At 49.0% G+C, this 16162-nt stretch overlaps 1 protein-coding gene across 7 annotated transcripts in view; it reads left to right on the top strand.

Moving 5' to 3' along the window:
• The window catches only part of axin1 (axin 1), a 62071-nt gene that overhangs the window by 43631 nt on the left and 2278 nt on the right, over positions 1–16162 (top strand). For 5 of the 7 annotated variants that reach the window (XM_023798595.2, XM_023798593.2, XM_023798592.2 and 2 more), the window contains 8 exons: positions 5635–5775; positions 8113–8209; positions 10109–10246; positions 12349–12833; positions 13139–13315; positions 13412–13660; positions 14433–14540; positions 15913–16062. In XM_023798595.2, the coding sequence (XP_023654363.1) occupies positions 5635–5775; positions 8113–8209; positions 10109–10246; positions 12349–12833; positions 13139–13315; positions 13412–13660; positions 14433–14540; positions 15913–16062 (1545 nt within the window). The remainder of the gene's footprint in view (positions 1–5634; positions 5776–8112; positions 8210–10108; positions 10247–12348; positions 12834–13138; positions 13316–13411; positions 13661–14432; positions 14541–15912; positions 16063–16162) is intronic. The other 2 variants (XM_023798598.2, XM_023798599.2) reach the window with 2 other exon arrangements.

Raw genomic sequence — 16162 nt, 5'->3', positions numbered from 1 at the left:
CTGTCATTTCAGTAGTAGCTCTAGTACTCATAACTTAGAATATTGATAAAGCTTTAATTGGACGGCAATTTTGGTATGTTAACCAATCTGTTGTGCATCTCTACATATAGTTTATATTAATCTTCATAAAGGCAGTATGTAATATATAATAATAACAATAACAATAATAATAAATAGCAATAATAATAATGGGCAATGGAAAATTTATGTAAAATGGGTTCATGAGAAGCCAAGCATGGTCAAATAATTATATTGTTAATCACCCAAAACGAAGAGGCTGTAAGCGTTCAGCCACAGATGAAACTCATTCACGTCAATTGCGTGATATACGTGGCGTGTGTCCATGTGCGGAGAAGCACAAACCTCCCTGTACGGGTAACATATTTGTGAATATTTAAAACTTCCCTTTAATTTGCCCTTTTCAAAAGTTTAAGGCATATAAAATCATGCAGCCTGCATTTCCACCTGTACTGCGGTCTCTTCTGGAAGGAAACCTACCCTCCATTTCTTGGTTTGTCGCCCCTTACCACTATTTTCCGTTATGGTTGTCAAGTGGTTTCTTCAGTTCGGCGCAGAAATCATCACCCATTTGCATGCACTGCTCAGTTTTCTCCTACTTTTAGTTGTCAATCAATCTGTGTTCAGAGAATCAGATGTAGCTGCCTGGCAAGAGCTGGCTCAGTGGGCTAGGTCTCTGTGCTTGCTGGTTCAAGGCCCGGCTCAGCAGGATCATCACGTGTCCGTGTGCCCTTAAGCAAGCCCCTTAACCCCTGGCTCCAGGGCTGCTGCTCCCCCCCCCCCCAAAAAAAGCTTGCTCTCACCTATCTGTGTGTATCATGGAGAACAAGATCAGGTAGGTAGAGGAAAGTATTCCAATGAACTCATACTTATGGAAAATAAGGGATTTAATAAAAAAAAAAAGTGCAGAAATTTCCAGAGACCTTTACAGCCAGCATTAGTGTTATCCCCTCCTACTCCACACTGAAACCTCGTGGATTTTCCTTACATTGTGGTGGTAATCTGTAATAATTGCCATTGTAGTTCTGTTTGAATCCAACTGCAGGAATTCTGGGAAGTCGTCCTTAAGAGAACCTGCTCTTATGAGTGTGGTCAAGCTAATTCGGTGTTTAGTGGCTTATATGCTAAATGAAAAACGGAAACACGATCTGTTCCTGCTTTTTAGAGGTTACTGGATTTGTATGGTGTGGAATTTATTTAATTGTCGCTGTTTAGATGGATTAGGCTGGGCATTGGTGTTGATGTTGCACCAGGTAAGGCAAGGAAACGTTTTTTGTTCCGTGCAAATTAATCTTCGTCATTGTATGTCATTTTGCCCTCGTGCTGAAGTGCTGCAGGATTTTTGAGGATGCGTTTTAACTTGCACCTTAAACAACACCTGAAACTCTAGGTAAGGTGACGCTTGATCTCGGTGATTATTTTGATCTGGCAGTCAAGAGCTGAGTTTGAGTCCAAAAACCAGCAGGAGAGTGGGCAAACGGCTCTATTGCGCCCCTTTCAAAATCTCCTTCGCTGGTGCCTTTGGGCCTTGTGCAAATGCCTGATGGAGTTGTGATATTTTCAGTGGCTGCCTCATATATGGGAGATCTGAAAATCCTAAATTTTACATGTGCCCATAATACGTGGTAGCGGGAGAAAAAACAGAAATGAAATGGACGGTTTGCTGTGGATGTTTTGTCTCATGAATTTGTAAAAGTATTATTTGTCTCACTGGCTGTCTTATTTCTTAATGCTTGGACATAACTTTGCAATCCAGAATTATATTACTTGGGAGGGGGGTTAAGTTAATTTTGAATTACAGTGATGTAGTGGGGTAACATCTAAATGACAGCCAGCCCTTTGGTATCTGCTTGAGCAGACTGGCATAGGGGTCTGTTTGGGACTGATGAGTAGATGAGTAGTTTTGAAGGGAGATTCCAGCGCTGAATAGAGCAACATTGGGCTGAGGGACAAGCTTGCTGGGTTGTTTCTCTGCCGCTCCTGAGGTCTTTGACTGGGCTTTTGCATTTCACAGGCCTCCCAGGCAGTGATTTCAAGAGGAGGTGGATTACAGATTGACCAAGGAATGTGTGCTTAGGAACCGCTTTGCTGCGACAGCCTGGCCAACTCTAGGGCAGCTGGGTTATTCTTCTAGATAAACAAGGATGATGTTTTGATGCTGCTGTTGGAAATTGGTTACTTCTTTTTTTTTCCTGCAGTGGTCATTGTAGTTAACATTTCTGTCTCTGCAGCCTTGACAGAGAGGATCTGTTTTGTTTTAAAGGATCATAGGCATTAGAGAGAGAGTATATAAATAATGAATGAAGTCTCCATAACATCAGATATGACAACGACGATGCCACGACATCTTTTGGTACAAGGAGGGACCATCCTGGTCGTGGTGGCGTTCCTGATGGCAGGCACTTGCCCTGTTGCACCTCCTTTCGTTGTACCTGTCTTGATTGCAGCTTTGCAGTAACTGTTATAATCTTCCCTTTACCATAGTGTCTGCAGCTGGGGTTTGTGGTACCTCGAGATGAAACAAAGATGATGTGGATTTACACTGTGTGCAAAGTGGTGGAAAACTGAGTACTTTAGAAGTTGGTGTGATGAGAGAACTTCCATAGACCTCTGTAATTTTCAGCTCACTGTTTTGTCTTGATATCAAAGTTGATCTTAGCTTACCAACTGCTGGGGTTCAACAGTAAGGGGGAATGATGGTTGCTGACAGGTTTTCATGGTATTTGGATCTGTAGGGGTATTTGTGTGAAAACATTGAAGAAGGCATGTTTGTGTCCTTTCCGGACCAATGTTTCAGCCCCTACAACATCCCCTGACTGAATGTAGCTGCCATTTTGAAATATTGGCACACATCTGAAAGTCATTATAGCAGTGTGTGAGTCTCTGACTGATTTGGGGGTTATTTGATGGTTGGAATTAGTCAGGGGCTCTGGTAGAGTCACTCAAGTCCTGTCTGCATCCAAATCATTAGGGGTTGTTTGGATCCTCTAATACTGGGACCTCTGAGTTCCCTGATCAGACTCCTGTGATAGAATATTCCCCCTCAATGTCTTTAATTTTCTTTTCTTTTAGGGACTTGTCTAGCTTTAATTCTCGTTCTGCCTTTAATGTTCTCACATTGTTCATCTCGACATAAACGACTTAAATTTTGCAAGGATGGCAGCATTTATTTAGCATAGCCGTTATTTTCATAATATTGTGCGACCTTTCTGTTTCGTTCCATTACGAACCATCCTCGAACTAAGCCATTACCATGTCTTTCTTCTTTAAAGGTCGTGCACTTTCAGAGCCGGTTTTACATGAACGGGGAAACCCTTTTTATCTAAAGATTTTCTTATAAAAGAAAGGAGGGAAAACTCCAATCTTACGGCACCAGCCTGCCCTCGACATGCAACTGGCGTCGATTAAAATAAGGTTCAGTCAGCAGCGCTCATTTCATGTTTTTCGACGCTGTGGTCTTGCCACGTCATTCATAAACTTAGCGTCATTGCTGTAGGACTTCTTGGACAGAAGAGGCACAGGGAAAGCTAACGTATGTGATTGACGTTACTGGTCTTTGCCAGTATTCGCATCTCACTGGATAGCATACAATGAACCGTTACTCTCCAAGTATGAGACATGGCTTTATTTTCAATGTTTCTGTTCTTTCTGGGATAATATTGAAAGCAGTCATTGTAAAGGAGGATGTGGAATAATCAGATGAGCTGTGGTCGAGATGGGTAATTGAGGTAGCGGGTTGACTGGTCGGCGTGCCGCTTGGACCTAACCTGCAAATGTTTCTCTTTATTGCTTTTCCTAATGATGCTGGTCTGCCTTGTTTCCACTAATGGTGGAAAGAAATTTTACTCTTGAAGTGGGGGTCACCTCTCAACATATAAAAATACAATTCAAAAAACCATATAGCGCTACGACCACTGGGGTTTCAGTCAGCGGCAGTGAAGCTAGCTATGATTTAGCCTGTTTCTGTTTGTTTTGTGCTTAATGAAGGCTGTGCTTGACACATGGGTATGGTGCCTTTGGAAGGTCAGGTGGCTTTGTGACTAACCAGAGAAGACCCAGCTTGGGTTTATTGAGGGGGCAATAAGTTCCATAGCTGTGATTGTTTTATATTCTATTACTTCAGTATTTTACAGTCATGCGTGTTGGTTTTAAAGACTCTTATAGAGTGATATAATTAGTGTAGGTCACAAAAAAAAATTGGTGGATTCTGGATTTTTGTCGTCATTTGCTTGCTGTAGGTATTCAAGATTGGAAAATGCTTTGCCTCGCTCAACTTTCTGTTGGGGAGGGGAGTTTGATGCTGAAACATGTTCGGTTTTATTCTGCTCTTGTAAAAACTGCCTGGGAAAATAATTTATCCCCCGTCTCTTCCATGTGTAAAGGAAACAAGCCCCCTTTTTTTTTGTTATAATGGCTTAGCCATCTCTCCAAAGCGAGGTTTATCATGCATGAGTTATCCCCGAGGTGGATCGAGTTACTCAATCGAAAGTAAACTCGAAGCGCATCACGGGCGAGCCAGATAGACCGTGGACCTCTTCAGAAGAAAGAGTCAGTGCCTTAAGAATGGTTCGTACCTCATGGTTCAGTGTGTCCTCCGGGTAGTGGCTGGATTTGTTTATTTTTGAACAAATAAGAAATAAATGTCGAATAAGAGAGCCTAGTGTTGGGTAATGACCACACATGTGATTTATTGTGGGTTATTTTCACTGATGTAATGTCTCCATCGCCCTGGACAAGACGTAGGTTTCTCAGATTTTGCCGACTGTATAGGCTTACCCTATGCTCCGTCACACGCTCCAGCCGAGGCGGGGAAGACTTGCTGAAAGCGTCCCGTGCCGGAAGCAGATTCTGGGTTAAGGCTGCCAGGCGCTGAGCTAAAAGCACCAGGCCAGGCTGGGGAGCTGGCGGCAAATGCTGACAAGCTACTGCATCCGTTCGGGCACCACGTGGACCGGCGTCGCCGTGCTACAGGCCGGATCTCGGCCTGTTTGGAGTGACGATGCTGCAACCTGAAAGAATTTAAAATCAGATGGACAATGGGCAGACGATGTCAGAAGTCTGTGTATGTCATTTGTGGCTGTCAAAGAAAAAAGCCACCTCCCATTTTTTTTTAAAGCTCTTAGCTATGTCATGTCGTGCTGGTTCATGGACAGTGGGTGCGTTTTTATACTGATTGGCTGTGGTGTGTGATGGGCACATTAAAAGGTCACGCATGGAGCATTTGGTCCGATGCGCTGTGATGTCCTGGGCGGTGGAGAGTGGGCCGGCTCCATGATCCCCTCTGGGAAGCTTCTCCTGGAGATGAAGGAGAGGAACTCTGTCAAGATCTATTATTCATGCAAATGGAGCAGTTTTAGCAATATGCAGGGGGATTTCGAGTCAGTGATGGAAACCTCTTGCATGCTGCCAAGAGGAATTAATTTAGAAGCCCCCCCCCCCACACCAACCTTTGGCAGAAGTTTACTTAAAAGGGAAGCTGTGATTTTTTGGTGTCAGAAGATGAGACGGATACACCTAACCCTTCGTTGTTTTGTTGACCAGGAGTCCCTGTGGAGTTCACCGCGTTCTTACCGTGTTTTTGTGTGTGACTGTCTTCTCTTGCGGTTCTGTCCTCAGACACACGCCATGGAGGGAGCCCGCCAACCCGTACTACGTGAACACGGGCTACGCCCTGGCCCCCGCCACCAGCGCCAACGACAGCGAGCAGCAGAGCATGTCCAGCGACGCCGACACCCTCTCGCTGACCGACAGCAGTGTGTGAGTCCTCGCTTGCCCATGTCCCCCCAGGCCTCCTCGGCGTTTCCGAATACGCTCGTCTAGCAGACTCTTGAACTCGGTTGGGGGGTGCCATCGATGGCCGTAGAAATCGGTTCATCGTGTTTCACTCTCCGTCGCCTTTTTCCCCCAGAGAGTGGTTTTAGGAAAGCTAACTTAACCCCCCACCCCCCCCACCCCCACCCCACCCCCACCCCACCCCACCAATTCATCTCCATGTACAGTCACCCCTTCAGATCGACAAATCCCTCTTTTATGGTTTCTGTTATTCATGAATTACAATAAAACAATTGTAAGGGAAAAATTAACCAGGAATATTTTTGGAGCTTGTCAAAAAATTGCAGAAACTCGCAGACGAAACATGCGCAGAAATATATCAACAATACTGAAAATGATTTGGAAAACGAGATAGAATAAGTGTTATTTATATATTTGCCTGTGTAAGTGCGTACTGTATCGTAGCTTGGGTATGCCTCGCTTCTTTGCTCTGCGTCCAGCCTCACTCGTGTGTCAGCTGTCTCTGTGGCTGTACAGTCTCACATTTCTCCCACTTTTAAACATTTCAGTGCCATTAATTCAAAATTTTTAGCAATGTGCCGAAGTATCATTTGTGAATTTTCACATTTGCTGGGACCCTCCGCCCCTTCATCCTGGTGAATGTGAACGGAGTGACTGTAATCAGGACGGAGTCACTCAGGGGTGGAATCGAACCCTCGATCTTTTCACCACAATTTCCGCTTCATGATACCATTTCAGGGTCAGACCAGCTGGAAAGGCTGCTTTTCTGTTGGATACTTACCATGTTGCCCTTTAAGCACATTGGGGCCGAGATCTACTCCAGCTTTATGTTCATGTGCACAGATGATACTGTGTTTAAGCACATCTCTGTTCCGTGAGAGTGTAACATCTGCTGCTTCCTGTCACCATCCGGGCTGCCCAACGTCATCACTTATGCTAATTATATAGGTTTATACTGGGTTCTGTGAGGGATCATCGCATATAATTTGGAAGCATGGAGATGTATAATTTTTATATTTCTCTCTTTTAAATGAACTGCTGAAGAGGGATAGGCGTGCATTGTGGATGAAAGCGGGTTGTATTAAATATGGAGAAGGACATACTCACAATAGCCAACAGATATATAAATGTTGGAACTGCTGTTTAAGCTACCAATTATCTGTCCTTATTCATTATATGCGAGGGAAATATTACAGTGTCAGACATCTTAGTCTAAAGAATTATTCTGTTTGCTTGTTTCTAATTAATGTTGAGCTGCAGCCTCTGCTGGAGTCTTGTAATTGTACCCGAGTGGTAAATTACAATCCCCTGAAATATCTGGCTAAAATCTCCGGATGTACATTTCCGAGGCTGTGCCTCAGTACAGTGTGATTGCCTAAGATCAGCACTTTTTTGTCACGTTATGCTTAATAATATTCAGTTTTCTCTAAACTGTGTAAAAAATCATGATTCTGTTAATTAGTGCTTTTGTCTATCACCCCTATTTCCATTATTTCAAAAGTGATGTATAGAGTTGACATTCATATATATGTGTTAAATATAAAAAATATTCACAACGATTTTGTCAAATAATTATTGGTGAAAAAGAATTAAATGTAGAAATTAAAATGTGTATTATGTACTGATAGACAGCTGGCTTTTGCAAGGCTCCCTGGCTCTCTGTTGGGTTCTGGCTGTAATAGCAAGATGCCACCCCCCCCCCCCCCCTTTAGCCTGAATGGTGTCTCCTTTGAGTGCCAGTGGACGTTTTGGCACCCAGGACTGTGTGTGTGTTTTTTTTTTTTTTTTTTTTTTTCCTTTCCACGTTCAGACGTTTTGGATTCCGGGGGGGGGGGGGGTGGTGGTTTATCAGAGCCATCAAAGTTCCAGCAGAGCAGAGACGCGCAGATTTCAGGAGCCGCTACCGGCCGCGTGCTGCCCAGAGCCCTGCCCACTCGCATCTGTCACTGCATGGACTGTGTAGTGTTTTGGGGGGTGGGGGGGTCGTCTGTCTCTGGGGGAGGCTTCGGACCAACAGCCTTGGCCCCCAAATATCTTGAGCCACCCAGCACCCCTCCCTGAGTTCCAGCCATCAGGTAGTGTGGGGGTAACCCCGATGCCCCCCCCCCCCCCCCCCCCTTCATGGTGGGGGGGGGGGAGAGGCGAAAAATAGGAGCCCAATGAGGCTGTGTTAAACTTGTTAGCGCTTAACATGTTGGTGTGTTCCTGGGGGTGTGGAGTGCAGGGCTAGGTGAGCGTTTGCACCAGTACCGCTGGTCTCCACTGAGACACTGAGGTGAGCACCGTCCCTCTGTGCTGCAGGGATGGGATCCCGCCGTACCGCTACCGCAAGCAGCACCGGCGGGAGATGCAGGAGAGCGCCAAAGCCAACGGACGAGTGCCACTACCTCATATTCCCGTAAGTACATGCCGGACACCTCACCCTGTCTGCCGATCTGTCTTTCTGGCTATTTATCGGCCTGTCTGTCTCTCAGCCTGCCTGCATGTCTGTTTATCTGGCTGTCACTCTGCCTGCCTGTCTGCCTGTCTTTCAGCCTGCCTGCCTGTCTCACTGCCTGCTTGCCCGCTTGTTTGTCTGCCTGTTTATCTGCCTGCCCGTCTGCCTCTCTGTCTCTGTGTGTGTGTGTGTCTGAGTGTGCTTGCTGTTCTGTTGGGTGTGCAGTTCAGAGATTGTCCCCTGTGTTAAAGCATTAAAAGCCCCCAGAGATGGCTATGCTAGCATACGTGCGTGTGTGTCTGTATGGATATGTGGGCGTTCCTGTGTGCTGTGCAAATATGGGCTTTCTGACACATTTCATGCCACCTGACCGCCCCTCTCACGACTGACAAAAGAGTACAGGCACCCCCGTGTGAACCCCATGTGGGGGGGGGGGTGGCTTGGGTGACAGGAGTCCATATTTCTCAGGCAGAAGCTGCTGGTCCCATCTCAGAGTCATCTCCCCCTGGGAGTCGTCGTTTGAAGAAAGGCGTTCTCCCCTCCATTTTTATATATATATATATATATATATATATATATATTTTTTTTTCCCGTCTCTCTTTCTCCCCTGAAAATGAGATTCCGCACTCTGGAGCTGCTCGGCAGAGCCTCTGGGCCCTTTGATCATGTGACTGCGGAAGGTGGATGCGGGGAGCGAGTTGTCTAAATGCAGGCGCCGGGCGCTCCTGCCTCCCCGGCGTTTTGTGCGGTGGTGCGGCAGATCTGAGCAGTCATTTCTGACTCTGCCGCCTGCTTTATTCATCTCTCTCCTTGTGAGGTTCCACCTAATTGGGACCTACGGTCGGCGGTCCGGGGGGGGGCGGGGGCGGGCCGAGCACGCTCAATTACGCTCCCCTTCTTAAGAGAATTTACACGCACATAAGCTAATCTCTACGCCACTTTTTCCCAGAGAAAAATATTAGGTTCTGAGCCCCAAAAGACGAATAAAAACTTCTCCTTTCTGCAGCGAAGTTTTAATTTTTCTGGCTGTATCAGCAGCCCCGGCCGGCCAGCTGTGTTATCGTGGAGAGAGTGTTTGTCGGCATGGAACGGTGGCTTTGGTACCACCTCCGCTGCCTGACAGTTTGATAGCGGTGCAGTGGAAGCGATCCTGGCACGCCGGGATCTGCGGGGCCGGGGGTTGGGGGTTGGGGGGGGGGGCGGGGGCTGTCAGGATGCCATTCTTGTTATTTATTCACACGAGTGGTCCTGTTGTGTTTCAAAGCGTAGGACTCCACGCGCCATGCCCCTCCCAGTGGATGCCAAGGCAGGCAGGGCTGTGATTGGCCGGTGCATGAGTGAGATTTATTGATTTTTTTTTTTTTTTTTAAAGGCTTATTTTGGAAAAAAATCCAATTTGGCTGAAATTGAAATCTAAGAATAATAAGAGTAAAGACACATGGAAGTGCTGTGTTTGACATCAGCAAACCGGCTCCCTCGTGTGTCCCGGCAGCCTGCCTCTCATATTCCCTCGCAGAAGCCGGGAAGCGAGTTTGAGTGTTGTTCGGGGTACATGGAGGATCGCGGTTGTGAATGATCACAGCACCCGGCCAATTAAGCATGCATGAACAACAGTCATCTTATCTCACAGTGTCCCATGTCACTGATGTCTGGGGTCCTCGCGGCTGTTTCGGACCAGCCACCAAAGTTCACACTGAATCTGCCCCCCTTCCAGTAGCTGTTAAGCTGATGGGTTATGATGCCGATCTGAGCGAGACTGTCAGAGTTTGCACATGGACATGGAGCCCTTTGGGATACCGCTGCTTCCATACCGTGTCTTTGACCGCCACTCCCCCTGTCTGTCGCCCGTCTTCCCTGCAGCGCACGTACCGCATGCCAAAGGACGTTCACGTGGACCCGCAGAAGTTTGCCGCCGAGCTCATCAGCAAGCTAGAGGGCGTCCTGCGTGAGAGGGAGGCGCAGGAGAAGCTGGAGGAGCGACTGAGGCGGGTTCGGCTGGTAGGAGAGCCTCGCTTGACAGTCCCTCTCGCGCAGATGTGGCTGCTCTCTGTCGTACTGTGTGTCTTTCTGACTTGCATATAGTGCTGTGCAAAAGAAAATAATGTTTAAATAACCTTTTATTTTGGTGTCAAACTCTGATTTTATGGTTATCAATATGTGTTAGTTTAGCCTTTTCAGAACCTCTCCTAAAGTCACCCCAGTATTTGCAGAAGCTGTCCAATACACCCGTGTATTTCTCTCAACAGCCCCCACACCATGTATAACTAATCAGTTATTTAACTGATTAAGGTAATTAATCGATTAGTAGCCTGTACTACGAAGCGGGGTTACTGGCTTACTGGGGTAACTTGTCGGATGTAAGGTACCACAGTTTAAATGGACTTAATATTCGTTCACTTACATTTTGCCCAGACTACCTTAAATCCGACAAGTTACCCCGATAAGCCAGTAACCCCGCTTCGTAGTACAGGCCACTGGTGGTGAAATTTAACAAGCACAGAGGAGAGGTTTACACATGTAAACGAGCTGGGTTTTTTTTGTGTATGTTTGTGCGGAAGATTCTCGTGTTATTTTTGCTAACTCGTAAACCGCCAGACTTCCGAGTGACGGGAACGCACCCGTTCCAGCAGGAACGTCCGTGGAATCGAGCTGCCGCCCGCCGTTCCTGTCCTGGCAGGCTGGGGGCGTGGCCCCGCTTTCGTGGTTGGGTGCGATCCCCCGTTGACGGCGGTGTTCCCAGGCCGCTGGCTCGATTTAACTGCAACGTGAGAACGACGACGCGCTGAGTCTGCGGGTGGCTCGTTCGCATTGTTTGGTCTCACGGACGCGCAGGGTGGTGTCGCGGTTTCGATGGCTTTCGGTCATTACACCCGCAAAACAAAAGGCTCTCCATGCCTCCACCTTGTTATTCTTGTTACCGCCTCTCCCTCAGGGATTGGCGTCTGTTGTATTTTATTTATTTATTTATTTGCAAGCATTCCATTCTGGCTTTCTGGGCTGGCTATAGTTTCACCTTCTCAACAGCTACCCTGCTCTGATTTTGGATTTGTACTAATAAAAAAAACATCCTTGTTCATCATATTGAGCTGGCAGCAATCCGCAATCCTGTGGTTACTCTGAGGGCTGATTGCCCCACTAATTAGATTTTTGTGAAGCTGTGTTTTTGAAATGTCATTCAGAAGAATTATTGACTTTTGGGGACCTGCCAGTTGCTGTAGAGTCGCAGGGGCTTGTCAGGTGTGAACCCGGACCTCGTTAATGATGTGGGGTTGGGTGGGGGGGCAGTGTGCACGGCGTTGCGTTCAAATTCCTGTTTATGTGAAATATTTATCCTGGATGTTTCAGTGAGAAAATTCGAATTAGATCACCAGAATTTCCGCCTGATATCCCTGAATGGGAGCGACAGTGTCTGCCTAGCGGAGTGAAAATCCCAGCTGTGGTGCATTCCGTATGTGAATGTATCCTCCCGTGTTTGACCAAGGTCCGCGGATGGCACAGGCAGGGCGTGGCTTGCAAGGTGGAGCAGTTGGGAAAAACCTCCCCCGCGTTCTGTGACTGGCCCGTGCTTTCACTTTCATTTCGCCTAAGAGAGGCCTGCAGTAAGGGGTGATCAGCTTTGAACTATAAAGGCAGGACCCCTATGAGTTTTGAGGTTTAATTAGGATTCTGATTTAACAAATGGGCAGGGAAGAGTTTCAGTACAACAATTACAACCCCCCCCCCCAATCATATTTCCCCCTAAATGGGTGGAGATCAATGTTCAAACCAAAGTTACACCTGTCCCAGGAGACGCAAAGCACATGCATGCATGCACCCTGCAAATCTGCAGATCTGGACCGTACCAAGTCGGCCGGGGGGGTGTCCAGATTCCTCCCTGAATCGGGTCCTCTGGCCTGACCGGCTCAGTTATTGAAGACCAGCACCGAACCACAGCATTTTCTGACTGCATCATAGAATGACTGCAAACTAGGAGAGTTTGAGTGTTGTGGTGACAGTACTAATTCAGTAATTAGGAGGTGCACCTGCAGACACGCTGCTCGGTGATTAACAGCCCGGTTGTTGGCATGCATCCCCTTAGCTTTAATTTCTTTGTTTCCCAGGAGGAGGAAGGCGAGGATGCTGATGTGTCCACGGCCCCCTCCCTGTCCAGCCAAAGGCTGCCCCCGGCCTCCCACCCCCAGCATTACGCCGGAACTCGCTACGCGGATCTTGGCTACAACGGGCTACAGCTGCGGGACGCCCACGAGGAGAACCCCGAGAGCATCCTGGACGAGCACGTGCAGCGCGTCATGAAGACGCCCGGCTGCCAGTCCCCCGGCACGGGACGGCACTCGCCCCAGGGCTACGGCAAATACACGGCCAAGCCGGTCTCCAAGGCTGAGCTGGCTGGCCCATACCACCAGAAGCACGCACACCATCACCACGGCGCTGGCGGTAAGCCCGCCAAGGAGCAGCTGGAGGCGGAGGCGGCGCTACGCGTGCAGGCCGGCTTTGCCTGGGGCCTGGAGGCACATCACTATGCAAGCAGAGCCCGCGGCCATGGCGACAACATGGCCATCAACGTGGTGGAGGCGCTGGCTTGCAGGTGGGCACAGATCACACCCTCGAAACACGCTAACCACTTCATATCAATGGCCTGTTTGTTTGTGCCCGTAAAAGTGAGTGTTTATATATAAATAGCTAGTTTTTTTTTTTACAAGTCCTCACTCTGTTTCATATTCTGTGGGTTTTCATCAGAGAAATGATTAAATTTAATTTTTTCAATTGGCGAGTTCAGTGGGCAGCGTTTGCGATGAGATGGCAGTAAAAGGCACGTGTGTGGGTGTGGCCTTGGCTCTTAAAGGGGACACGCCGCCCTTTTGGACTGACCGCGTTTGCTTGTTTGTTCAGCAGCAAAGGGGGCACCCTCTCCAAGCGGACGCTCAAGAAGGCGCTTCCGGAGAAGGTGGACGAGGTGCGGGCCTTTGACCTGCTCATGCCCTCTGAGGACCTGGAGAGGAACCGGCAGATCATCCAGTGGATGATGGAGGGGGAGAAGGAGGCATGTAGGAAGAAGAATCTTCACGGGTAAGCCGGCCGGCTCTGTCTGGCTAGGGGGCGATGGTCTGTCAGTCATTTCATTAGCCGTGATGTAGCTAATTCGGTTCTGTGGAATTTGTACAGGAACCCCGGAGGATCCAAAAAGCCGCCGGGCCACGAGGCCACGCGGCTCAGCTCAGTGGAGAGGCCCGGCCCGGTGCATTCCCGCATCAGCGCCCAGCTCCGTAACACCGTGCAGCCCTCCCACCCCTTCATCCAGGACCCAACCATGCCTCCCAACCCTGCCCCCAACCCCCTCACCCAACTGGAGGAGGCACGGCGCCGGCTGGAGGAGGAGAAGAGGAGGAGCGGGACACTGCAGACCAAGCAGAGGTTGGGCTCCGGGGATTTGGGCTGGGCTCCTCCAGCCTCGGCGGGGTTCTTCCAGCTGCCCCAGTGCAGGGGTTCCCCCAGTTTCAATCAAGGGAAGGTGCTGCTTTGGTGGGGAGAAGGTCGCTCTCGTGGTAGTAGACAGCAGTATGGGCTCATGACTGGAGTACCATGGGGGCCATGGCGGTCTGGGCATGATGAGGATGTGGGAAGGTGCTGGTACCTGTGTGCAGTGTATGGGAAACAGGATGAAGGGAGACCGAGGGAGACAGAGAGACTGGGGGAGGAAGGCAAAGAGAGACAGAGGAACAGAGGGAGATAGAGACAGAGGAACAGAGGGAGATAGAGACAGAGGAACAGAGGGAGATAGAGACAGGGGAACAGAGGGAGATAGAGACAGGGGAACAGAGGGAGATGGAGACAGGGGAACAGAGGGAGATGGAGACAGGGGAACAGAGGGAGAGAGAGACAGAGGAACAGAGGGAGAGAGAGACAGAGGAACAGAGGGAGAGAGAGACAGAGGAACAGAGGGAGAGAGAGACAGAGGAACAGAGGGAGAGAGAGACAGAGGAACAGAGGGAGAGAGAGAGAGATGGAAAGAGACTGAGACAAAGAGGGAGAGATGGGGGATGGAGAGGGAGAGACTGGGAGAAAGGAGAGAGAGTGAGAGAGATTCTGTGTGTGAGTATCTGCTTGAATGGAGCATTGTGGTATAGGACCCCCACACCCCTCCATGCCCCGCGGACGCTGCCTAATTCCCAGCGTCCTTCCCCAGGTATGTGCTGGAGGTGATGGAGCGGGGGCGCACAGCCGCCCGGCCCGCCCTTATCCCCGCCTTCAGCGTGGTGCCGGCTGTCTCCGACATTGACCTCTCGGAGCCTGAGTAGGTTCAGCTGCTCTCCCCATAGCCGTTCCCCTCCTCCACCCTCCTGCTCACCCTGCCATAGCTGTAGCCCAGTGTTTCCAAGCCAGGTCCTTGGGCGCCCCAAGACGGTCTCCATTTTTGCTCCATCACAGCTGGACCGTCTGGTGGTCCCTGAGGGCTGGCTTGAGAGAGACTGTTGTAGGCTAGTGCTGTGTGCCTGCACCCCCCCCCCCCACCCCCTCCATTCAGTGACCTCCATCTACAGACAGTCCTGTAACAGTGTTTCCCAACCAGGTCGTTGGGGGCCCCTGGACAGTCCACATTTTTGCTCCCTGTCAGTCTACATTACCAGGAGCTGGGTGGGAGCAAAAATGTTGACCATCTGGGGGTCGCCAAGGGCCCGGCTGGGAAACACTGCAGCATAAAACCTAACAGCCCTGCTCTGGCATGTCCACACGTGTAGCATACTAACAAATCCGTGTTTGTATGTTTCACCTCCTAAGAAAGTCATTACGGTTTTCAAAACATTGTTTAAGGAATAGTGGTAGCACTGTGAAGTTTGCACCTTTGAAACAAATGATGCATAAAAATCAGTGAGATCCTAAGGTGAAAATGTTGCCGTTTTTGCTCCAGCTGGTACGCCCGTATTTCAGCATCCTGTCTGTGAATGCTTCAATTGAGCTACATTTTTGTGTGGATGGGATTTTGGCTTGCTCAGTAATCGGAGGGATGCCGTCCTCTGATTGGTCGCAAATAGCCCCTGATGGCCCTGCCCCCATTCCTCCCTTCACTGGATGTCTAGGGCCTCTGATTGGTTGCATGCTGACTTTGGGTGGGCATGTTCAGGGCCCAAAAAAAGACATTGAGTTACTCCTATATCACCTTTCCATCATCCAGATGCCGAAATGCTGCCTGTGAATGTTATGGGAGGGGATGTGCATGGAGATTTCAGATTTTTTTCTGAAGGGTTTGTCCTTATGCTGACAAGGCTGGACAGAACAAGGTCACAGTTCCGCCTTTACGCTGTACTCTTGCAGGAAGCCTAACAGTCGCTGTCCCATAACTCTGCAGCCAAATCACACGCTAATAAGTCAGCATCTCGCCCACTGTGGGCTGTCAGTTGTGTGAAGAGCCCAGTGTATGGGGGGGCACTCAGATCTACAGGAAATGGTTCAAAAAGAAAACAACAGGGTTTGCGTTTCTCAGACTTGCATCATGAGAAGCTGGCTGAAGCTTCTCATCTGCAGAAACCTGAGGAGCAGTTTTTTTTCTTGTTCTCGTTTGTGGTTGTGCGATATTGCAGGCCCTGGTTTCACAGAGGAACAGTGGTGTGACTCTGTGGAAACCTGGAAACTTCCTTGCGGCATTTTGAGCCTATGTTCTCTTGCAGGCACAAGGCGACGAAGAGGACGCCCTGTGAAAACATCACTGTGGCCTACTACTTCTGCGGAGAGCCCATCCCCTACCGGACATCTGTCAAAGGGAGGATAGTCACACTCGGACAGTTCAAAGAGCTGCTCACAAAGAAAGGCAGCTACAGGTACCGTGTTTGATGGTCTTTTTTTGTGGTTGAAGTTTTGCTAGTTTGCTTTTGTCATGACGCCGCTTGTGGCGCGAGTTGGCTGCCCGCCTTCACCCAC

Source organism: Paramormyrops kingsleyae, chromosome 22, assembly GCF_048594095.1.
Source record: "Paramormyrops kingsleyae isolate MSU_618 chromosome 22, PKINGS_0.4, whole genome shotgun sequence".
Taxonomy (NCBI): domain Eukaryota; kingdom Metazoa; phylum Chordata; class Actinopteri; order Osteoglossiformes; family Mormyridae; genus Paramormyrops; species Paramormyrops kingsleyae.
This window is presented reverse-complemented; position numbering and strand designations above follow the sequence as displayed.